This window comes from Guyanagaster necrorhizus (genome assembly GCF_019112545.1).
Source record: "Guyanagaster necrorhizus MCA 3950 unplaced genomic scaffold BT62scaffold_27, whole genome shotgun sequence".
Lineage (NCBI taxonomy): Eukaryota > Fungi > Basidiomycota > Agaricomycetes > Agaricales > Physalacriaceae > Guyanagaster > Guyanagaster necrorhizus.
The window spans coordinates 343,880-368,332 of record NW_025064906.1 but is presented as its reverse complement, the minus strand read 5'-3'; the positions used below and the strand labels follow the sequence as shown (position 1 = coordinate 368,332).

Here is a 24,453-nt window from a genome sequence, read left to right as displayed (position 1 = left end):
CCACGTAGCAAGATTTTAAAAGCCGACCGGAATTGTGGCGAAACAGTAGATAGTAGAAGATGCGAGACTCCCCGACTCGGAGGTATTTGCTGAGCAAGCATTCAAGCAGTAAGTATCAGTTGAAATTTTATGAACAAGAAGCCCGGGGCCTTTTCTAAACGCCATTCTGTTGATTTATGCACAGTTCTTGGCGCTTATTCCTGAGCAATACAGCGTAAAAAGACGTCTGACGTGGCTGTGCCGTGTGCTGTCTAGTGTTTACCAGAAACTTTAGCCCGGAAGCGACATGAGTCATTAGTCAGCAACCTAATTTTTTCGTGTTGCTGTCGTCGTACTCAAAAAGCCATCCGAAAGGGCCCTTTTCCTTGTAAAGTCCACTTTTTCTCCCTGGTATCGAAAATGTGAAGACCAACCTTTCTTTCACAGTCAAAATGGCACCGTTTTCCAAGCCAGAAACAGTGCTGAAGCAGGCCGAAGGTCTTATTTCCGTGGGCCAGATGCATGCGGCCCTACAATCTTTGACGGAGATGTTCACTTCAAAACGATTTCGCTCGACCCCGCTCACGACGTTGGAACCTATAATGTATAGGTACATCGAGCTTTGTGTCGAGATGCGGAAAGGCCGTACCGCAAAGGAAGGATTGATGCAGTATAAGAACATTGCCCAGAATACGAGTGTGCAGAGTATCGAGGCCGTCATCACGCGTTTTGTGCAGTTGGCGGATGCGAAGGTCAGGGAGGCACAGGAGAAGGCTGCGGTACAGGTGGCCGTCGATGTCGACGATTTGGAGGCAAGTGAAACTCCGGAGAGCATTTTGCTGGGTGCTGTGAGTGGCGACCAGAGCAAGGACCGGACAGACCGAGCGCTGGTCACTCCTTGGCTCAAGTTTCTCTGGGAAAGCTTCCGGACGTCTTTGGAGACGCTGAAGAACAATGCAAGGCTAGAGGTAATATACCAGGTGCGTTTCTAATACTACAAGAAATCATCTTTTCTTATATCTTGCTATCAGCAAATTGCTCAACAGGCATTCAAATTCTGTCTTAAACACCAGCGCAAGGTCGAATTCCGTCGTCTGTGCGAGACTCTTCGACTTCATCTTTCAAACGTGGCGAAATACTCGCACCAGCCACATTCAATAAATCTCTCCGATCCAGATACCCTACAGCATCACTTGGATACACGATTTGCTCAACTTAACACGTCCGTCGAGCTCGAACTATGGCAAGAGGCATTCCGCTCCGTCGAGGACATTCACAACCTGTTGACGATGGCCAAGAAGGCGCCCCGTCCCGCTATGATGGCCAATTATTATGAAAAGCTGACCAAAATCTTCCTCGTCAGCGGCAATGCCCTTTATCATGCTGCGGCATGGGCCAGATATTACTCCCTTGTGACGAGCATCGGAGGTAAATCGGACGAGGAACTGAGTAAGCTCGCCGGACAGGTGTTGGTGAGCGCCCTTGCTGTTCCGGTGGGTCGCCATACCGAGGAGCAGGATGAGGTGAAAGGCAAGCTTGGTCGGCTCACTGCTTTGCTGGGCCTCACAAAAATGCCAACACGAGCAGGTCTGCTCAAAGACGCGGTATGCCACATCGGTTCCTATTTCAAGCTTTGCCTTACATGCCTCGCAGCTCTCACGAGACGTCCTTAAAATATCCCCGGCCTCTGTCAAGTCTCTCTATGACATGTTGGAAGTCACATTCGATCCTCTGACTCTCTGCGTGTCAATAGCGCCTCTTTTGGAATCGCTATCCTCCGACCCACTGTATGCATCTTACCTTCCTCTCCTGCACCAGGCCCTATTGTCCCGGCTTCTCTCCCATCTATCTGAAGTTTACTCGTCGATAAAGATCTCTCACCTTCTCGAACTAGTTGCACCCTTGAAGGCGGCCGGCGTTGATGGTGCGTACGAGCCCGAGCAAGTCGAGTCCTACGTGATGGGCTGTGCCAGGAGAGGTGAACTCAACATTCGTGTGGACCATCTGGAAGGATGCATTATATTCATCGATGAGGGCTTCACAGGCATCAGCGGCGAGGACACCGCGTACGCGCCCTCAGATGGTGCTGTTCAATCCTCCGTATCGGAGCTTGTCAAGAAAAAATTAGGGAATGTCGCTTTATGCTTGCATAACTCGCTTTGGGTCTTGGAAGGGTCTAAGAAGGAGTCTCTTTCGAAGGAGGAACAGCAGACCAAGCTTCAGACTCTGGTTACTGCTGTCGAGTCGGAGCGCAAGGCTCTACAGTTACGCCGTGCCCTTGTTGCTCGTCGTAGGGAGCTGCTGAGCGAGCTTACCGTCAGGAAGGAGAAGGAAGAGACGAGCCGTTTGGCTGAGATCAGTCGTAGGAGGAAGGAGGAGGATGCTAAGAAGGAGAAGGAATCTGTTCGCGCTAAAGAGCTTGAGAGGATAGCGAAGGAGAGAGAGAATATTCAGAAACTGGAGGCTGAGAAATATGCCAAGAGTCTTCTCACTATGGGTACTATCAAGGCTGATGATATTGCTGTATGCGTATTTATTTATACTCTGGCTTGTTTTTCTAAACGCTTTTCTTTTCAGAAACTTGACAAGTTTGATACCGAGAATCTCATTACAATGCAAGTCCAACAACTGGAGAAGGAGAAGAAGGAGACGGCCCAGCGTCTACGCATAATTCTTAAGCGCGTCGACCATCTCGAGCGTGCATATCGTAAAGAGGAGCGTCCTCTGCTGGCTCAAGATTATGAACAACAACAAGCGCATGATAAGGAAACCTTCAATGCTATCCAACTCGCTCGTAAAGGGGCAGCAAAAATCAGTCATCAAGAAGATCTGGCCACGAAGAAACGTCTGTCCCGGATGATGGCAGACTACTCTTCCCGACGAGATGTAATGATCGCAAAGAAGGGCGAGGAGTTTGCAAGGAAGAAAGAAGCTTCTAACCGGAAGATCGAGGAAGAGAAGGCCAGGCGGAGAAAGGCCTTTTTGCAAGCTAAAGAAGAGGAGAGAAAGCGAGCGGAAGAAGCAGAAAGGATCAGGAGAGAAAAAGAGGAGGAAGAGCAACGACTGGAGGCCGGTATGTGTCTTCCCCGTTCATTCTATACCGCTTTTACTGATACGAAACGAATATGCAGAACGCCTGGCAGAAGAGGAGCGTCTACGCGCCGAAGCAGAGGCCAAAGCTGCTGCCGAAGAGCAAGCTAAACGCGAAGCCGAGGAAAAATTAGTTGCTACACGTAAAGCCCGCGACGCTGAGCGCGAAGCGGCCAAGGAACAAGCACTGCTGCAGCAAAAACGAGAAGAAGAGGCCGAGGCCCGTCGCGCGGCCCGTGCGGCGGAGCGTAACCGTGGACCGCCACCTATAGGTCGTGTCAATGGCATGAGCGAACCTTGGAGGCGTACTACGCCTACAAACTCTATGCCTCCGACGCCTACGCGTGCTGGTACTCTTGGTGGTGCACCTTCTCCGCGTCCTGAGAGCCCGAGCCCGGTCGCTGGAAAATACAGACCTGGAGCTGGTCTCGGAGCTGCCGGAGGAGGGTGGAGGGCTCGCGAGGAGGCCAGACTTGCTGGTACTGGCTCAGGGACCAACACCCCCCGGCCCGCCTCGCCTGCCCTAGCAAAGGAGGCGACGCAAAAAGATGACGATGGTTTCCAGACTGTCGCCAAGCCCAACGTCTGGCGTCCCCGTAGGGGTCGGGGTTAGTTTGTAGTATACCCTGTTTGATTGCTTTCGATTGCATTTTTCTTTTCCTCATTCAAATCCAGTTGCATGGTCCGATATTGAGCGTCATGATACTAATGTGCTGATAGTAATGTACACATGCTAATCTATGAAAAACGTCCTTAACGAGTCCAATCCAATGAGTGTCTAATTCCGTACAAACATATCACCGATTCCCCTCCTCTTTCACGGCTTCTGACATAAGATCTGGCGTTGGAAAATATTAAACACGGACTGAAGAACAAAGATCACGGATTACTGACCTCCCCATATAGAATGTTGCATAGATGATGAGAATGGATTCTCAGGATCATCCTCCAATACGGATGAATCCGTCCTGGGTAGTGAATGAGAACAATTCATGGAGAAAGTCAAAGACTGCATACGGCAATTTGAAACTGAAATCGGTCCCTAGCATGCTGATGTCACTGATCCGCCGACTGCTCCTGTGTAGTCCACGTCCAGGGCTATCAGCAATAAGCGACACGTCTGGAGAAGCGAATCGGTATTCCGGTGTTGGGCTCCCCGGCACCGAACCATATCCAAGAGAAGAAATGTCGCGGGATGACAACAGAGGCGTCTCGGGCATTGTATCCACAACAATAGACGGAATTTCTTTTAGATGATTCGTTAGTCATTACTAATGTTAACCAGGATATACTACGGACCTTTCGAGCCAAATCTCGACAACCGTTTTTGTTCCATGTGTGCCAAGAAGCGACGTCGTTGTGAAATGGTCTTCAAGAGAGAACGAACACGATCCAGATTGACCAAGTCTGTCACAAGCCTATTGGTGCGTGTTCGAGTAACAAGATCCTGAAACCTGTGTATGAACGTCTCAGCGACTGTCGAGGAAAAGACAAAGCGCTTACACCAGGGCTTCATGATCAACGATAAGCTTATGGTGGGCCAGTAAAGTAAGCATTCCTGTGAACGAAATGCCGACCCCTTGATGCGACACACTTGCTTCGTGAAATAGTCGACTGTATATCGCTCTCCGTTTTCTGACGGCGATGTAGTCGATACCATCAAGTACTTTAGACAGCTCGGCGAGATCGATTCCTTCAACCTCTCTTGTATAGAGATCCCCAGTCGCCTTCGAGGCATTCATGATATTTCGTACACTGTACTCCACAGGATAGATTCTAACTTCGAAAATGCCGCTGAGTCTCTAACGTTGGAAGTGAGGAGGCGAACTGCTTCCGCAGACTGGGAACGAACCGAAAAGAATGCAGCGAAGCGATTGCGCGGTAGATATCCCGTCTTGAAATCTGCAAACTCCGCCCATATCTTCTTGAAGGAACGCATTTGTTCTCGAGTGATGGACTTAGCTCCGCCAGAAGTTTGGAAGACATAAGAAAAATTGTCGACAACAACACCTGTAGAAGATTAATGACCAACAAAAGTGAAATAAGACTTCCGCAGTACCAGTGAACAGATTGACAAATATATACTAGAAAAACCAGTCAGAATTATCAAAAGATAAAGGAATCAAAGGCAATGCACCATGCTTAGGACGTTCCATGCTATGAAGAGCGTAAAAGCCCATCCCACACTGCCACAATCTGAGTCCGAAAGAGACGACGATGCATTTGTACAACGAGGGTACACAGTGGCACTGCTGTGATGTTAAAAGAATGAAAAGTATACGAAAAGTGGTCACCGACTAGTCATGCATATACTGATTCCATCCTTCCCTGAGAAGTGGATGTCATTAGCGCTATTGTGGAGGCGTCCGAAGAACTTACCCGGTGCTCATGAAGGCAAGCATGACAAGGGCATTCACGACAGAGGAATAGTTTTCATTTCTGTTCTCAGCAGAACCCCACTTCGTCAAACAAAAGACCTCCACGTAGAGAATAGCGAAGAACCCGAAGAAGACGAGCCAGAGAATGAGCAGGTTCACGATGGCCGGCAAGCTCGCCCTACAGGGGTCTGTTAATGAAGTAAGAAAAGTCATGGGGAGGCTCGCTCACATGACGGTTTTGAACAGCTTGTTCAGACTGTTCGTCCGTTGCACGAGTTTGAAGGCGATACTGACGAGAAACAACTTCTGTAGCTGCTGGGTCACAAACCCGCTTGATCCAAACTGAACGAACATCGTAGTCACAAAACTACCTCCAGCAGAAATTATGTCGAAGATATTCCATCCGTTGGCACGGAAATTTTGCCAGCCGAGACCCAGAAAGCGCACCGCGACGTCGATGAGATATACAAACGTTAGTGCTAGGAAGAAGTCATCTGCACAGCAAGGGCATCATAAGTCGTGGAAGAAGGATGCAATGATAGGCTTACTGCGCAAAGTGTCGCCCAAGTTCTGACTGGTGAAGGTCTGAGTCCTGTGAAGCGTCAATAATAACTATATCACTACTCCAGCGTCACGTACATGAGTGCAAGGATGTGCAATATGTATAACACAAGCATAACTCTCGCCCACCAGCCATGCTTATGCACTGCTCTGTCATGACACCAGGCACGAAGAGCCCATGTTGGCCTTGACTTTGGTCTTTTCGAAGGTCTTTGACGGGTGATAAGCTTCTTCAAATCGACCCACTCCCTTTGAGGTTTCGTGAGAAGGGCAGTACCAGTCTTCGAAGTGAAGTTGCCGATGATTATCCTGATACCGCGTCTTCATCAGTGGCCGATGACAAGACAAGTTAAATTATTCTTACGAGACGAAGAGTGTCAAGATAATGACGCCTCCCAACAAGTTGTAGATCACAAAGAATAACGCATTAACTTCACTTGCATTCGTTGACGGTTGCTCATTCGTGCCCGTGATACTGGTGGCGACATTCATCACATCAATCCAGCCTTCCAAAGACACGATCTCAAAGAGAATAAGTAGAGAGGACCTAAAGTTGTCGAAGGAAAACGTGGTTGAAGGCGATGGGTGATCCCAAACTCGTGGAGTCACAAAACCAAATGCATTTCCATACACCGTATTGGTGTATTCATTAATGCAATCAGACGATCCTGATGCATTAGTGTCGTTGCACGTGTTCATCTTTCCAGCAAACAGGTTGAGACCCCAGATGGCGTAAGGAATCATGTAGAGAATGGCCAAAATAGCGGCGTCGAGAATACGAGAGGCACCGGAAATGATTAACGACCGGAAAGATTTCCTTGTGGCATCGAACAGCGTGATAAACCTGAGGACACGCAGCGCCTTGAGAGAGCGTGTCAGTCTACTGAGTCCTCCGACGAAGATCAACGTGGTCGTCACGTTGATCAATAAACCAGCCAAAATGAAGAAGTCGATAACGTTCCATACACTGTTAACGTACGCATTGGGCGTAAACATGAATCCGTCAGCGACAATTTTGATAAGAAACTCGACAAGAAGGGTGAATCCAAGAGCAACTTCTGCCACATCGAACCAAGCTCCACGAGTAAGGCCATTTTGGAGAGCGTAGTTACGACGAAATTTGGGAGTGGCGATGATCTCCACTACAATTCCGGCCAGTACGGTCATGAATAGAATCGTCTGGAAAATGGTATGCGCAACAGGGGATTGGGGTTGGCCAAAGATACGCTCTCCGTTAGCCGGCATGACAAGTCTCTGACAGGCCTTCCGAAGGGCATTGTCCTGAGAAAAGAGCCAAAATGTCTTGTCGTACGTGGGATGATTTCGTATGAAGTCGGCCTTTCGTGCCCTTTGCTCGTATAGCGCATCATTCAGATCTCCTGCCGCAGTAGCCTCTGGGTTTAGCGACGCCAAAAGTTCTCTAAAGGAAGATGTCAGAAGGATGAATCCCGAATCATCAGACGACTAACAGATGACGTTCTGTTTCCTCATCGTCGACAACGTGCTCTTCCCGGGTATATGGCTTTAAAGTGGCAAGTGGAACATCGCTGGACTCTGTCTTTCCAGCATACAACTGATGCAAAGTCTTCAAAGACTTTGTGGCATAATGTCTTGCACCCTGAGCCGTACGTGACCCTGCTGCAGTAGGCTGTATAACGGACTCAATAAAAGGAAGTATCCGAAGAAGAGGAAACATACTGTGGTCGGAGAATCAGGACTGTGGACGTTATAGTCTTGAACAAGGGACTTCTGCATCGGGAGGATCAAATTGGAAGGCAGATTTTCCACCTTGACTTTGATGGGATTCGCCGGTACCCAGCGATATGGGTTCAATCGTTTGAACCATCCCGAACTGCTCTGCGTTTGATGAGTTGTTGCGTAGTAGTTAGTCACCTGTTTGCCCCTCTTGGACTCTTCCGCAACATCAAAGTTCTCGTTAATGACAGCAATGAACATTTGGAGAACGATGACTGAAAAAAAAACCCTAAGTCAAGGACTTCAGGGACCGAGATATTGAGCTCACAGTTGGCAAACAGCAACCAAGAGCTGATAAAAACCACCACTACCACAGTTTGACCAAGCGCAGATTCCGCGCTTACGGCGCCGTATAAGACGTTGGTCCAGTTCTCCGAAGAAAATACTTGATAAACATTCAAGAAGGCGTTGAACAAAGTCGCGAAATTTGCCGCGTCATCCGAGGTATAGTCTCCGCGTAGTAGTTGAACCGCGACAAGGGCAGCAAGGTAATTGATCATGATCAAGAAGAGAGTCATGTTCAACAAACCATACATGTTCCCGAAGACAGTCAACTGTCAGCGATATCATTAGTGGACGTAACTCGCAATCTTATTCACAAGTAAACGTACCAAAAGGGGTCGCATCCTAGGAACCTCCAATATCACTCTGTAGAATCGCATTAGCTGCAGAATAGTCATCCACGGATATACGCCAGAGTTGTGGATCACAGGTATCTGGATGATGCTCGTTCCAATGACCAGGAAAGTGTCCAAGTTATTCTGCGTCTCCTTGAAAAAGCCTCTCCAATCGGGGAGTGAAGCAAGGATGCGCAGTATGATCTCTAGGTCGAAAATTAATGTGATCGCCAGCTCCCCATAGTACATGACCATTTCGTGGACTTCTGAAACGTCCACAGTTCGTGACGCTTGCAATGCGAGGGAGACCAAGGCAAGAAATATCCAGCAGTATCGCGTATGCTCGTAGATTACTTTGGCAATATTTTTGTATTGGACCTGGCGACCATCTGCAGAAGGCCAGCCGTCGTCTTGCTCATCGGTGAGTTGCTCCGTTCTGAATCCAATTTTAACATCCTGCAACCATTGGTGAGACAGATGGTAACGCACGTTCCAGCGCCAAAAGCACTTGTCTTGGTTTCCTTCCTGATTGCAGAGAAGGTGTTGGTAATTACGGCGACGAATAAATTGATGAGCCAAAAGTTGAGGATGATAATGCATATAATGAAGAACAAGCACGAGACGAAGAACTCTGAATCTATCATCGAATACATCAGAGGCGACCACTAGTCGTTTGAAGTTAGAGCAATGAGCGATTTTAGAAATGGCAGTACGTACTCCATTGGCTGAAGCGACGATGATGACTTGCAGAGCCGCGTAGTACATAGTGTCAAAACTTTCCACGTTGTTGTCTGGGTTATCTTCCTCCTAAAAGGACTATCAGCACACCACGCTCTAGAGAAAAGAACGACACGAACATACCCTGCAAACTTGCCCTAAAGGACATATGTAACCTTTACTCGACGTCCCAGGTGTACCGTCCAGCTTGATATAGCTGGTGACGTTGAGAGTATCCGGGTCAATATAGCCTCCACAAAATTGATTGTCTATCTGAGTTTCGTCTTCGCCAAGCGTCGGACTTAGGTAACAACCTCTCCGAAAAGAGCCTTTGAAAGCTTGGACACCAATGATACTAGAAATCATGATCAGAAAGTTCAGACGGAGAGGCATGTGAAGATGACTCACGAAAAGAGTATCATAGCAAATAGAACGAAGTAAGCAACACTTGTTAGTAGTGGCCGTGCCGTTTTCAGTGAATGCATGATGGTCTGCCGAACCGAATTAACTGAGTTTAGGTCGTTTGAGGAGTCAAAGGACCTACAGTAGTGCCGGATGTAACAGTCAAGAGTCTTGCTGTCCTAATAACACTCATTGCTCGAAAAATACCTATGTGCTCGGAGCCACGTTCAACACCAGTCGACGCCAGTATGAATGATATCCAAAAGCTGACTGTAGCCACGAAATCTATCCGACACCAGCTATGCCGTAGATACGGGATATTCCTGTGCGTCTTGTCATGGGATTGTTTAAGACTGAACTGAAAAGGCAGTAGAACATAGTCCGACTTGATCGACGAGTGGAACGGGTTGATCTGCGATAAGAAAGTGGGTTTTGGCTCGAGTGGGAAACTTTGAGAAAACTGAACGGCGTGTTTGGACTTTTCCAGTGCAATCGCATCATTTTCAGTCGCAGTCGAACTGTTGTCATGCACGAGAGTCGTGTGGCTAGAAGAGAGGGCGAAAGGGCGGCTCAAATTACGATTGAAGTTGCGCAGTCGTTGGGTGATGGAGAAATCGCGAGAGAGTGTGGACTGCGGCGCGGTCGCAGAAGAACCCGCAGCAGGGGTGGTAGAATTGGCGTCGCGATGGGAGAAAAATACGGTGAAGAGAGAGGACGCGGGAATTTCGGGATCAAATAGGAAACCAGATACGCATATTCTAGCAAAAGCTTCCAAACTAAGCGAAGTCAGTAGGGATACCCAGGACGGGGGTCAAGTACGCACGTAAATATAATAAACAGAACAAACAGCACATGGTCCTCCCATGTCTGAAAATAGCCTTTGATTGCAGGGGCCGTTGAGTCGGCACTTGGCAATGTCAATGAAGGCGCGGCTTGGATAGTGAGTATGATAGCATTGAGGATAATTAACAGTAATATGACAGTTTCCGTCCACCTGGATAGACAGTCAACCCAACTCAAGCAAAAAGAAACACTTGACGCACGGATACACGAGCATTCTATACAATGCCAACCGAACCCTGCTCTGTGGTCCAAGACAGCATATCGTTCTGCCACGTAGAGGTTGACGCTGAGTTAAATCAGGTAACTCCTCCGTCTTGACCTCATCTGGATCGTCATCTGCAAGGCGCATCTGTGTCTCTAGGCCAGCGCCAGCCAGATTGACAACCCGCAGAGATATACGACGTATGTTCTGAGAGACAGACTTGATTGCCGTACCCGTCTTCCTCAAAGGTGAGGGCGTCGCGCTGTATCTGACCGTTTTTCTGCGCGACCTAGGCGTGGCACCGGCAACGTTCTCCGGATCGTTGGCACGATTCCCTGACCATCTTTGACCAGGAGGGCTGCGCGACGTTAGTCCCACCTCGTCGTCCTCCATCCGCTCGTCCCTTTGAACTCCTTGGACCTGTATCAGCGAAGCTGTCGACGGCCCCACCTGGCTGGACATATACATGTCATTTTGTGCGTCATCGTAGTGGTTCACGATGGATGAGTATGAAAAATCTCGCGAAAAAGGCCCAATATCATCCGTTGGTGAGTCGAAAGGATCGTCGTTGACAGTATATACGGCTGGCGTCGTCGATGCATTGGCAGCAAAGAAATGTGTGTCGAATCCGCTAAGAGGGTCCTGCCCTGCCTCCACCCTTCCCCAGCTTGCTCGTCGTCGAGTGACACGGTCGGAAGTGTCAAGGGATGGAGAAGGACTAGGAGGCGCTGAAGCAATCCCCGCAGGGGTTCCTGTCAAGTCAATGGCAGAAGAAGATGAATTGCGTGGTATTACAGGGTGCTGGAGGTAGCTTTCCTCCATTGAAGAACGTCGGCGTCGTCTGTGACGATGGGTAAAGTGATCGGGAAATAGTAAAGAGGTGTTAGCGACAAGATTCCCAGACCGAATATGGTGGCTGTGCCAAATGTGGGAAAATGGCGGGTGCTGTGTCTGCGAGCCTTCCACTGAGGCTGAACAGAAAGGCACTGTATCATAGCGGAGTACACTTGGAATAATATGCACCGAACAAAATTTTTATAATGAGAAAAATCGGTGCTCTATAGATCATGCCCGCCACCGATCTGGATCTTCCGTTACTAAATGATGGAATCCACGTTGACGAATCAAATCATGAATAATAATTGGGGCCACTTTGAAAGTAAGAAGAAAAATAAAGAGGAGCACAAACAGATAAGTTGTAGACTACTAAGTGTTACACGATAAACGCACACTAGCACTGAATTTTTAGTAAGAGTGACAACGACTTGAAGAGGCATAGATACACAGTTAGAGATAAAGATACAATTTCTTATGGTCCACAGTTGGTCCCAGCGACCATCAGCACACATAGGGTACATATGAGACGAGTTAGCGCGTAAGATGGAGAGCAAAGAAACAGGTCACAGACCAATTTCGATCGACTGACGAAATACCCTTCCAGGGCACTTTTGAAACCAGCTCTGCTGCATTGTCCAGGTGCGTGGTGGTGGTACTAAAAAGAAGTGGTTGTCAATTGTTATTTACATCCGTGCTTTGAAGAGGTAGATGGGCACAAGACCTGGATAACGGCGAAGGATTTCACAAGTCATATCGACTCCTTCGTCTGAACCTCCGTTCTCAGTTTCTGTCGTCATCCGCAATATATACAGGACTGTTGGGTCTGAGTCAGCCCCAGTCAGGCCTGAAATATCGGGCAACAAATTATGGCCAAAGAATAATCCACCCCAGGGAAATTTCCTGTTCGCTCCAAGGATTCATAACAAGCCGGCAAGCAATTCTCCTTTTAGCCCAATCACAGTACACCTCCTCTGGGCTAATTGGTCTTCAGGGACAAGGGTGAGTGCGACGGAAAGTATTTCCAGAGTCACGGTTACGCATTGTTACCCTCAAGCACGCTGGGCAAGGGCCGACCAGAACCTCGTCGACATCGCATATCGACGTTTACTGCCAGTCTCCACCGAGATTTCCGGCGCTAGTGACTATTCCGCAGATGAAGCAGAAGTAAGCATTCTGCTAATAGTTATAAATTGTTTGCTGACATTTAATGTTGCATAGGATACGCCCATAGCTCGGCGTTCATTCTCACGGTCATCGAACCCGGTCCTTCGTTCCGGTTCCTCAGAAGCATCCTTTCAAGGTCCCCTCCCATCCGGCAGCCTTCTGCTTGATATAAATTTCATGTGGAACATATGCACAACCATTACTCACTTTCATGTCTTCAGGATTTGCACACGATGGCTGACACAATATCCTTCCCATCCGTCAACAATGTCATGCAGGAGGATGCCTTTTCTGTATTGTGTCGAGCAGTATATGAGGACGTCAGAGAGGCTGCTGGGGTATGCTTTGCTAATAAATTTCTCCGGTGAACCTGCTAATATGTTGTATCTTGTAGCCAATGGCCCAAGTATCGACGTCATTGTCAGTGAGGGATCTACGATCCCCCGATTGTTCATGGCGGACGGCTTCTAGTTCTGTTGGAGTCCTTGACGACACTGGGAGCGCCCATGGGAAGAACACCCATTGCGCCCTACTGTCGGCCGTCTCCGCCGAGGTTTCTGGCACTCAACAAGATTCTCTGGACGAGGTCCCGGTGAGTGTTGTCAATTTCCTACTGTGAACAACCTACTAACATTGAATGTTGTGCAGGACGCGTCTATGGTTCGCCCTTCGTTTCCACGGCCGTCGAACCTGGTCCTTCGTTCGGGTTCTTCAGATTCTTCCGCTGAAGATCTGGAGATTAATAAACCGTCCGAGGCATCGACAGCCTCACCTATTGTCGCGATGTGCCGTCGTCGCTTATTCCGAAACTGACCCGGAAAAAGGGGACTGTCCTTCCGATTCAGGTCACTGGACCCACTCACACTGGCAGGCGGTCCTCGTCCCCGTCCTGCATTCCAACCAGGTCTGTCAAGGGGCAACCTCGAACAGATGTATTACCCTCCGTTCCCTCGTTGCCGTCCTCCCAGCGAAATACTAGGCAACTCCGTTTCCCTGCACCCACGCCGACCAGGCGCACGCAGGAAGAAAGCGGCTCCCCTTCGCATCGAGCACATTGTAGGGTGAGCCTTGATACCAGTTGTTATATTTTTTTTTACCTTTCTCACGTTGTTCCTAGGCCCGTTCTTTGCGATCCTCGCGATGTATCAACCATGCAGAAACATTAACGAGCGCATGGAGATGAGAGGATGTTGGTCGCACGCCTACTAAGTTGCCGTGTTGGGTACCTTTGGGACGACCAACTGGTCACTGGAGGAGGGCTGGTACGCTAACGAGTTTACCGGTCCTTCTTCTACCCTGGCAGATGAGGGAGTGTCGACCGCTGACGAGTAGTTGATGCGTTCTGTGCCACTAATACCTCATCCCATCGCGTGCGCGACAGACTATGACATCCTTCAACATCCTCGTCGTCTCCTGCCTCTTCTCGTTTCTCGGTCGCTTAGGACACCCGCACGCATGCTCATCGCTTCTGATCTGTTCATGATCTCCATCTGCGTATCTCTCTGTGGATATCTATCCTCCACACTACATTCCTCGCAGGCTATCATTCTACCATCCTATCCCTCTCCAGCCTACATCATTATTGCTATTTATCATTCCTATTCCCCGTATACCCCTTTCTACTTGGTCTTTTTGTATTTTCTCTTCTCTCTTCCTCTATTCGTAAAGTTCTCGCCAATTTGCATTCTTCTTTGAGGACAGCCTAACATTATCACATCTCTATGTAACTCATTTCTCTTCGGGTTCTTTGACTGTCTCCTCCTTTTTGGATCTTTTATTCGTGTTTTTGTGACCGTTCTTGCGAATTTTATCGATTTGTGATAAAGGATTGAGTTTAAATGCATTTAAGCTCACCGATCTGCCTTGACTCGTTAAGCATGTTGTCGTATTTCAGTGTCATTTCAAGACAATGCTGTGTCCTGGACACCCTTAATGTATGCCTTACTTAGGTTGTGAAGCTTGTTCATACTTTGTGTCTCATTGAACCATCGAAGTCTTTGTCAAGATCTGGAGTTAAACCTATGACCTGCATAACTTGTACTGAACCATTTTGTGGTTGTACTTGGAATGTGCAGCTCAGTATGACATCAACATCCAAAATGTGCAGATAAGTCAATTCTCAGAATAGAAACCTGCACCATACATGTTGGGATAGCAATCCCGAGCGAGTACGAGAATGTACTCGAAGATACGACGCCAGTCAGCGGCAGCTGACTTGGATCGTGATCCGGACTTATTTAGTATCTCGTAGAAAGATCTCAAAGTAATACAAAATGTATTTAAGTAGAATGTCTCTCTCTTGAGAGGCCAATTCTAATCCTCTGTACATTACTCTGCTCTCTACTTACAACAGGTTATGGGCCCTGGCCATAACTGAACTTACATTGCTACTCACTTCACACTCTTTTGTACTTTATGTACACATGTAGAACTGCATGGATAGCCAGTCTGTGTATAGAATTGACCCCCTTAAGGGCCTGGAAAATTATCCAATGTGGAAAATCAAGATGATCGATATCCTAACTGATTTAGGACTAATTGATTATGCAGATGGAAGCATTCTGGCCCCAGCAGACATGACACTGGTGGCAGATTGGAAGAAGAGTGATAGGAAGGCTCTTTCAACAATAAGATTGTGGGTTTCAGATGGTCCACTGGTATATATTGCAGGTTCAAAGACTTCAGCAGAAGCCTGGAAAGCTCTGAAAGATATGTATGAGTCCAGGGGACCCATGGAAATTGTTCTTGTCAGAAGGAAATTCTTCAGAGCTCAGTGTGAAGAAGGAGGAAACATAGAGGAGCATATTAGGACTATGAGGTCCTATCAGGAGAAGCTGGCATCTCTTAAGCAGAAAGTTGAGGAGGAGGGCTTCTCTATCACACTGCTTACATCACTCCTGGAATCATGGAATTCATTCATCTCATCAGTGGATACTGCCAACTTGAAAGATTCTTACAAGTTGATTTCCCAAATTCTTCAGGAGAACATCCAATTAAAGGAAAAGACTTCTGATCAGACCACAACACTTGCAGCACATGGCAAGAAGTCCAATTCAAAAGTCACATGTTATAGATGTGGAAAAACTGGTCACATCAGAATAAATTGCCCAAATGGGAAGAAGAATTCTGGAAAGTCATGGAAAGAAAAGAGAAAGGGCCAGACTCAGGCACATGTTGCCAAATCGGACTCAGAAGAAGATGACTATGTATTTTGTGCAACAGATGTTGCACTTACCTCACTCTCAGGAGTATCATAGCTAGGGGACTCTGGCACCACCAGACATATAGTCAAAAATAGATTATATTTTTCTGACTATGTTGAAACCCCAGGACATGAAGTCATTGGTGTAGGCAAATCCAAAGGCTTGGAAAGGGGAACTGTCAAGATTAAAATGATTGAAGAAGAAAAGATCACTCCAGTCACACTAAAGGAGTGTATCCACTGCTCTGATGCACCATTCAATCTTATGTCAATAGGGTGCATTATAGATGCTGGATTTGAACTCAAATTTAAAGAGTCCAGAATGGATATTATCTCATCACATGGCAAGATAATCAGCCATGGAGATAAAATATCAAAGCTGTACAGCCTTGACATCATTGTTCCAGAAATAATCCAGGCCCATGCTATGAAATCAGCCTGATCATGGCAAAAGTGGCACAAAACATTAGGCCACTTAAACATAGGATCAGTAAAAAGACTATTTAGAAAGAAAATGATCAAGGGGATGGATATAGATAAGTCAGCCGAGCCTCAGACAGATTGCATAGCTTGCATAAAAGCCAAACATCATACCAAGCCATTTCCACAGAAAGCTGAAAGAGACTATACTGAAATAGAGAAAATGACATTTTTGGATCTATAGAGGCCAGCCTGAACTCAGGGTATCTATGGTGAAAGATATTATATAAGCTTCACAGATAGAAAATCCCAAAGGACAATGTTGTATTTTTTGAAGTCAAAGCAAGATATGGAAATTTGAAAGAAGATCTAGCAGTATCAAAAATACATCAAAGTCCACAAAGGGAAGAATCTGAAGTTTATGAGGATTGACAATGGAAAGGAATATGTCAATGAAGAGATAAAGAAATACCTCCAGGATAATGATGTACAGTTGGAATTGACTGCAGCATATTTCCTATCTCAAAATAGAGTTGCTGAGAGAATAAATTAGACTCTTGTGGAGCATGCATGTGCCATGCTAGAAGAACATCACTTACTGAAGTTTCTATGGCCTAAGGCAGTAGCATATGCCACATACCTGAAGAACCAATCACTAATCAGGGCCATCAAGGATGATCTAACCCCAAAAGAAGTGTTTCAGAGCATGAAACCAGATATTTCAGCATTTCAGGAATTTGGAATAAAGTGCTGGATGTTGCAGCAAGATAGCAAGAGGTCAAAACTGGACCCAAAGTCAAGAGAATTTATTTTCACAGATTTTACAGATGAATTCAGGGCCTGAAGATATTACAACCCTCAAATCAGACAGATTCAGACCTCAAAAAATGTTATATTCCCTGAAAACAACACTACAGAGCCTATAGACACTGACTATGTAGTCTCCCACCCTTCATCACTCAAGAGAGAGTCAGAGAGTAAAGTCAAGCAGACTCCAGATGGAAATGATGGCATTTTAGATGACTCCATGGATGCTAGAAATATCAAACCAAAAGGGGAAACAGCCTCTGATGTATCATCAATCAAATCAAAGTTTCCAATATGGTATGAGAAAATAATTGAGCCACATGACAAATTGGCCTGGATTGCATCAAAGATCCAACTGAGCTACTGGACACTTCATAATCTAAGTGCATGAGCTGTGAAAACATCAGAACAACAGCATACCTCAGAAGAATTATCTTTGAAAGCCATAAATGTTGCAATAGACTATGCATGCATTGGGAAAACTGCAGACAATCTCAGTGATGAGCCATTAAGTCTTGAAGAAGCCAAGACAAGGCCAGACTGGCATCATTGGAAGAAAGCAATGGATGAAGAATACAATCTATTAACTTCCCTAGGCACATGGCAGCTGAAAGAATTACCCAAAGACAGATCACTTGTAGATTGCAAGTGGACTTACAGATTGAAAAGAAATAGTGATGGAAAAATCACCAGGTACAAGGCCAGACTTGTTGCAAAAGGATTTTCACAGGTACCTGGCATTGATTTTTTTGAGACATATACACCCATTGTCAGACTGGACACACTTCACCTACTCATGGCAATTGCTGCTCAAAGAAACCTAATCATTTATGGAATGGATGTTGTTGGAGCTTACTTAAATGATAAACTCAATGAATCCATTTACATGGCACAGCCATCTGAATATTCAGATGGGAGTGAAAAAGTGGCACACCTCAAATTAATGTTGTATGGACTCAAGCAATCTGGCCAAGTTTGGAATGACAAATTAAATGCTATATTTTTGAGACTTGGATACATCAGATTGATCAGTGATCAATGTGTGTACATCAGACAAATGAGTTCTGGTCCCATAATCATAGCTGTACATGTTGACAACATGACACTGCTTGCCTCAGATGATGAAACCATGTCTAAAATAAAAGAAGAGCTTAAGAAGAAGCTAAATGTCATAGATATGTGAAAGATTTAATATATATTGGGTATGAAGATAGACAGGAATTGGGACAAGAGCACTATCACTCTATTCCAGAAGGTATATACAGTTGACTATCTCACAATGCATATGGTCAGGAGACACCAAAACCATATGCATTTATAGATTTATGCAGAATCAAAACAGCACATGATGTGACATGTGACATGTGACAATGTCGTCATTGCCTCAAAATGCTGTCAGTGGCTTTTGGGTCAGCTTTCCATGCATCTCCTTGAATAATGCTCCTCTCAACTTCCTCAGCTGTGGTACTAATCCATCCTGGTCATCTTATGAAACACAAAATGCCTCTAGCTTTCAAATAAGCTCAAATTCTTCTCTTGTAGTTATTAAGGTCTGTTCTTTCTCACCCTCCTCTTCCTCCTCTTCCTTCTCATCATCATCAATGACAGTTATTTCCCTATTTTCTACTGAAATATCATGCTTGACAGCAGCAACAATCTCCTCATCTGTTGGCATCACCTCAAGATCTTCAGTATACTCTTCTGCAATAGGGCTAACCATCTCTTCAATGGTTGGAATGAGACTAAACATGTGATTTCATTGTTTTAATTTGACAAGATAGTCCTTCAACATTATCTCTGCTGTCTGGAGCTGTTGAATGGGAGCAATTTGGGTGGAAGGTGTGTTTATTTTTGACTGTGACAAAGGAGCCAACTGATTGACTGCCTCCAGTGCTTTACCAACATTGTTCTTTGCATTCATAACAGCCATAAGAGCAGGACACCAGTCAGCATCAGAATATTGGTTTCCAAGCAGATTCTGCAATGCCTGTTCAATCTCTGGAAGCATGTATTTGTCTGTTGAGGCAAAGTCATGAATAAGGTTCCATGCAGACTTAAGGAGTGAGGTGTCTTAGAAATCATTGGATGGTGTGGTGGACTGTGATTCAGGTGCATTGTCAGGCATTATACTAGTGTGTTTCCAGCAGTTTGCTATCATTTCACTGCTGACATTTGCCCAAGCATCATGAGCAATAGTCATAGCTTCAAGGAGATCAAGCTTGAAGATCTCAGACTCTCCAAGATCATTAAGATCAAGTGCATGGATACACATGGCATTCTGATAATATGCCTTGCAGCAGCAGATAATACCAGCATCTAGTGGCTGGACATATAGAGTCATGTTGAGCTTGAAAAACTCCAGCTTTGTGTTATAGGATGTATAAGTGATGAAATGCCCTTGAAAGTTGTCTAAGGTCAGCAGAACCTGTCACATCTCCCTCTTTATCTTTAAATCAAACATCTTCATCCAGTCTGTAAATATTTTGCTCATCATCCAGACCTTCTTGTTATTCTAATAATAGAATCCTATCACTGTTGGACTCTTTTTTTTGAAACACCATGGTTGCTTTAACTTTCCAATAAAAACAACTGGCATCCACTCACTCCCATCTGCATTCATGGCAAAACACATGGTGATGCAGAACTTGTCCTGTTTCCATCCACTCATAGGACCAGATGCCAAGATACAATCTGAGATGACAAAGATGACAAGACCAGATTCATCAATATTCCATCTGTTCTGCATCACATATTTCACCATAATGCTGTGAAGGTGCACATATTCTTTTTCCACTGCCACTATATCTACTGAGCCTGCTTCTCCATGCCACTGAACCTCCTGAATCTTCCATGCCTTGCAGAATGACCTCAACCATCTCTCTCCTTTCAAACACTGATCCTCTGGAATATTCATCAGATTTTCAATCTGATTTCACTTCTCTATCAGCATTGCACCAGTCACAGTTTCACTTTGGAGCTGCATATTCTGATACCAGGATGCAACAGTATGCTCCACATCAGGTTGGATGACAATGTGAGACTTTTTAGATGATAATACATTAGGGTTCTCATTTGCATGCTGTTCAATTTTTGTATAAGATGCCAGTTTCTGTGAAAGAGTTGGTTGGGTAAAGAGCAGTGCACCTTCCTTTCAGTTTGTGAAATGTGCCACAATATCAGCATGTTGATGAGAAGGATGGTTATCAACATATTTGAATACTACAAGCCAGTCTCCTGTTGTGAGGTGTGTGTGAGAGATCTGCTTTGGAGGCTGAGCTAATGATGTGTATATTGGAACTTTCTCCTTTTGTTTTATATGCTCATATGGATTTCCAGGTTTAGCATATAATTTTTGTGTTGGTTCAGAAGGCATATTTATAGAGATATAGGCTGTGTCACTTTACAATAACTTTTTTTGTGTTTGTCATAGTCTATACAAACAAATTATGTTCTTTATTGTTTTAATATATGTACAATGTCATATCAGCTTACTACAATTTTGGATCTGACAGTGCATATTCCTAACTAAAACTATATGCATTATGCAATATGCATTTCTAGCCTATTTCTCTGCTCCCCAACTGTGTTCCAACCCAATCCATATGCAAAGTCAGAATTATGCATTTTGACATCATGCATTGTGAGATAGTCAACTGTATTCTCAAAGTACTTGAGCAAATAGGCATGAATGACTGCAAACCAGTCAAAATACCTATGGATCCAAATATACGGCTAGAGAAAATTCCGATAGAAGATTCATAAGGTGTTGACACAGCCATCAGGCAATATTACCATACTGGTGTCAGATCACTAATGTATGTGGCCAATGGATCCTAGCCTGACATTGCATATGCTGTCACTGAATTAAATAAGCACATGCAGAATCCAGCTGCTGAGCATGTCACAGTCTTGAAGTGAGTTTTCCACTATCTGAAGAGAACTCTAGACTTTGGAATCACATACAGAGAGACTATGGATGAGCTGATACCTTATTCAGACTCAGACTGGAGAGAAGACAGAATAGATAGAAGATCAACATCTGGTTATGTCTGTATCTATGCAGAGGGAGCTGTTACTTGGAGTTCAAAGAAACAGCCCACCATAGCCTTATCCACTATGGAAGCAGAATATATAGTCCTTGCACACACAACCCAGGAAGTAATTTGGCTATGAGCACTCTTAACTGAATTAGGATTGCCACCTTATAAAGCAATAACTATTTTTATTGACAATCAATCAGCAATCAAATTTGCTGAGAACTCTATATTCTATGCATGATTGAAGCACATAGATATATGGCACCACTTTGTTCATGAGTGCATAGCTTCAAATAAAGTCAAAGTTCAGCACTGCACATCAGAAGAGAACTTAGCAGATATATTCACTAAAGGTCTACCAAGACTGTTATATGAGTATCTATCTGCAGGTATTCTAGGAACTTGGAATTGAGAGAGTGTGTTGGGATAGCAATCCTGAGTGAGTACAAGAATGTACTTGAAGATATGACATCAGTCAGTGGCAGCTGACTTGGATCATGATCTGAACTTATTGTTAGACCCAAGCATCATGTGAGTAGGACCACATGATAAACAGAAGCTACCTTGCACTTTGGGTAGTTGTCTGAGTTCACTAATGTGATTTGCTATGATGTGTCATAAGGCTAATAGTGTAGCTTGAGAGTAGAATGGTATAAATAAACTTTAGCTTGAAGCTGGGGATTACCAGCAAGAGCGAGCCTGCTTAAATACTGTTTACTGTTGAAGAGGATCTGTGTGCATGTAAGGTGAAAACAGATATAGCAGAGCATTATCCACTGTCCACACTCACACTAATATACACACACAAAACTCTTAGTTTGTGGGGGGATTATAATGTGATAAAAGTAGCAATCAATAAATATAATTGTCTTCTTCAATGAGATCACAGTGCATGAACAGTAATAGCATGCTTACAACAGTCTGAGGCCTTTCTAAGTCTTAAAGCTTTTCGTTTTATCAAAACAAGAGGTGGCAACTGGTGTTATCAGGTCTCAAGGCAAAGTGTACTGCAGTTCAATATAATACATCAAAACACTCCTTCAAAACTCTCAAATAGTTCCAAGCACAGCTCAGATCAACTCAAATCTCTAACGCACATAATACACAACTTAAATCTTTGCACTCTAAGCAGAAACCAATCACAAACACATCCATAAGTGACTAAAAGTGCAGATCTCTGTTTACAAGTTTGCAAACCAATCGTAGACTCACAGGATTCAAACTTATGTGATCCAGAGACACAAACACAATAAAACTCCATCTGACAGACTAAAAGGTTTGAACCTCTGCCAATCTGTGGAAATAATACAAAAGCACACACTAATCAAGCCAAAGGGTTTGAACCTCTGCCACCTGTAGTACCATGCATTACCAATACCTCAAAAACTCAAGATGATGCCTTTTAGACACTGCTCTCTTATTCTCAGGTTAAAGCACAATCTAAAACCTCTTATCAAACTGGGCTCAAGTCCTTTGTGAGCTTTGATGCCTCACTTAGTTCTCACAGTGCTCTTAATGATATCAATAATCAGTTTATTCTCTCACCTGGAGTTACTAACACAGGCCCAGAGCTAGAGTGCAAGGCTTTCTGTACCCAATACACTGCAACTGTGGGGGGTCAGAAACTCCCTCTCCCAGTCATACAATACTGTATTTAAATACTCTATTAGGATACTTACTAATACAATCCTACTATGGTATCCTCAAAGTGCAGGACTCCATGCCAGATCCCACAGGTATTATTTGCATGCATATTGCAGTTACCATGCTTATTCTCTTCTGGGCAATGACTGTCTGCTGTTTCTTTGCTAGCTGACATCAGCTAGCTGGCCTCATCAGGTCTGCTCATTTTTTTATTTTCTCAGTGACATCTCTGATATCAGTAAACTGTTTCAGACTCCTGGAGTTATTTCTCATGCCAGGAGCCAGCCACAATGGCTATGTTCTGCTTCTCTGTGTCCAACCAGTTATTCCATCTGACTCACCAAAGGTGCCATTTCTCAGTATGATGCAGAGTCTCTCGCTATGTTATGCATGCTAAGGCACTATATGTATATGCACAAGGCTCAGAGCAGTATCCATACTATTCATTTCTAGAGTAATATTCCTCTACTTGTTAGCTTGTTGTCATCTGTCTATTCCTCTGTTCAATACCCATTACTCAGATACCTTTCTTTGGGTCTCAGTTTTCTGTTCTAAGGCATATCTCATCAGGGCATCAATGGCTGTGTATCTTTGATCAATGTGATCAGACTTACCGATCATATTTCAATCATAATTTTTTTATTTTTAGCATATCCTCTTGTAATAGTATTGGTGCATTTAGGGCCAAGTGCTGGGACCTCACATGCAGCCTAACCCCTCTGGTATTAGTCTGTTACTAGGCCATGCACTCTGCTTATTGTTACTTCAGTTTAGCATTATAATAGCTAGGTTTCTGTGTGCTCTAGTCCTATTTTCTGTTACATGCTTACTGGACTGGAATGCGGTCCATGTATTTGCAATTTTCACAATTTTACATGCCTGAACATGGAGAGGATGTGTCATATCCCCCCCACTAAAATCTGGACCTTCCATAGTCTCTTCAGTAGGTACTCATGTCTGTATTTCAATATTATTGTGTTAAATTCACTGTGTTCTGTCATAGACCCAATCACTGGACAATAGGACATCCCCTGGTCCACACAGGATCAGATCCCAAGCTTCAGTGATGCTGAAACATCCAACTGAGTTGCCCACACATGTACCTGCTTACTCACTGCTTTCCAATAGTATGCTGGCCCAGTTTGAGCATGTACACATTGTACTTATATAAGAAATTCTCATATCTGATGATTTATCAGGCATGGTGATATGCAGGCTATATGTCCAGCTCTATAATTTGCAAATTCTGCATAACACACTAGAATATGCTAGTAACTGAGAATCATTAGCCAGTAGAGGACTATGGCTGAGGCTCTGAGCTGATAGTCATGCTAGTCACCAATACTAAGTCCAAAAGAGACTTTGTAAAATAACATGGTCTAAGGATAAAAATCCTAAGTCAGGTTTGAACTTAGAAAAGTTCTGCACCACACCTTGGAAAATACTAAGTCCAAGTTGGACTTAGAAATGGTACCTCAAATGGAGCCAATTCTATATGCCACTAAGACAAGTATATTCTAAGACAGCTAGAGATATAATACCATAGCCAGTTGTAGAGTATTGAGTAGAGATAGTATCATCCAGAAGCAGTAAGAAGTGAGACCCAATGATCTGTGGCTAGCACTATGAGTTTTGACTCAAATGCCTAAGTCCAAATTTTCTAGATATCAGGTGACCTAAAGGACTTAGAATTGAGAGGAATAGAGTGGATAGGACTGGTTGACCAGGCCTGATCAGGCCTGATCGATCAAGCTACTAAGAATAACTCAGAGGATTAAAACTTTGAGTAGACAGAAAG

The 24,453-nt window shown here is 44.8% G+C and overlaps 4 protein-coding genes across 4 annotated transcripts; 3 read left to right on the top strand and 1 right to left on the bottom strand.

Moving 5' to 3' along the window:
• The first annotated feature begins 185 nt into the window (after positions 1 to 185).
• BT62DRAFT_954519 (uncharacterized protein) lies at positions 186 to 3,846 on the top strand. The gene is made up of 6 exons (XM_043188312.1): positions 186 to 367; positions 427 to 959; positions 1,011 to 1,583; positions 1,633 to 2,502; positions 2,557 to 3,052; positions 3,111 to 3,846. The coding sequence occupies exons 2-6, from the start codon at positions 432 to 434 to the stop codon at positions 3,680 to 3,682; spliced, it is 3,039 nt and encodes a 1,012-aa protein (XP_043036215.1). The 5' UTR covers positions 186 to 367; positions 427 to 431; the 3' UTR covers positions 3,683 to 3,846.
• BT62DRAFT_1079090 (uncharacterized protein) lies at positions 3,747 to 11,427 on the bottom strand. The gene is made up of 25 exons (XM_043179448.1): positions 10,543 to 11,427; positions 10,323 to 10,493; positions 9,642 to 10,275; positions 9,506 to 9,588; positions 9,242 to 9,452; positions 9,098 to 9,187; positions 8,870 to 9,045; positions 8,375 to 8,816; positions 8,032 to 8,317; positions 7,707 to 7,978; positions 7,478 to 7,656; positions 6,373 to 7,428; positions 6,087 to 6,317; positions 5,996 to 6,039; positions 5,677 to 5,941; positions 5,449 to 5,625; positions 5,368 to 5,397; positions 5,207 to 5,318; positions 5,129 to 5,153; positions 4,922 to 5,079; positions 4,573 to 4,871; positions 4,369 to 4,523; positions 4,087 to 4,315; positions 3,964 to 4,037; positions 3,747 to 3,907 (listed from the first exon to the last, which is right to left on the bottom strand). The coding sequence occupies exons 1-25, from the start codon at positions 11,364 to 11,366 to the stop codon at positions 3,867 to 3,869; spliced, it is 6,264 nt and encodes a 2,087-aa protein (XP_043036214.1). The 5' UTR covers positions 11,367 to 11,427; the 3' UTR covers positions 3,747 to 3,866.
• A 1,351-nt stretch (positions 11,428 to 12,778) lies between these two features.
• On the top strand, positions 12,779 to 13,358 carry BT62DRAFT_922427 (uncharacterized protein; the record flags this gene model as incomplete). The annotated part of the gene is made up of 3 exons (XM_043184401.1): positions 12,779 to 12,883; positions 12,940 to 13,137; positions 13,194 to 13,358. 3 exons carry the CDS (start codon positions 12,779 to 12,781, stop codon positions 13,356 to 13,358), a joined length of 468 nt encoding a protein of 155 aa, XP_043036213.1.
• A 303-nt stretch (positions 13,359 to 13,661) lies between these two features.
• On the top strand, positions 13,662 to 14,351 carry BT62DRAFT_370637 (uncharacterized protein). The gene has a single exon (XM_043180664.1). It carries the CDS (start codon positions 13,881 to 13,883, stop codon positions 14,238 to 14,240), a length of 360 nt encoding a protein of 119 aa, XP_043036212.1. The 5' UTR covers positions 13,662 to 13,880; the 3' UTR covers positions 14,241 to 14,351.
• Positions 14,352 to 24,453: the final 10,102 nt, after the last annotated feature.

Bases quoted from the DNA above. Each gene is read 5' to 3' on its own strand.
- BT62DRAFT_954519 (XM_043188312.1), top strand. From the start codon at position 432: ATGGCACCGTTTTCCAAGCCAGAAACAGTGCTGAAGCAGGCCGAAGGT. The intron at 1,584-1,632 runs GTATGCCACATC...CATGCCTCGCAG, and splicing joins CAGGTCTGCTCAAAGACGCG to CTCTCACGAGACGTCCTTAA. The intron at 3,053-3,110 runs GTATGTGTCTTC...ACGAATATGCAG, and splicing joins AGAGCAACGACTGGAGGCCG to AACGCCTGGCAGAAGAGGAG.
- BT62DRAFT_1079090 (XM_043179448.1), bottom strand. From the start codon at position 11,366: ATGGAGGAAAGCTACCTCCAGCACCCTGTAATACCACGCAATTCATCT. The intron at 10,494-10,542 runs GTGCGTCAAGTG...CTGTCTATCCAG, and splicing joins TATAGAATGCTCGTGTATCC to GTGGACGGAAACTGTCATAT. The intron at 8,318-8,374 runs GTACGTTTACTT...TATCGCTGACAG, and splicing joins CTAGGATGCGACCCCTTTTG to TTGACTGTCTTCGGGAACAT.
- BT62DRAFT_370637 (XM_043180664.1), top strand. From the start codon at position 13,881: ATGCGTTCTGTGCCACTAATACCTCATCCCATCGCGTGCGCGACAGAC.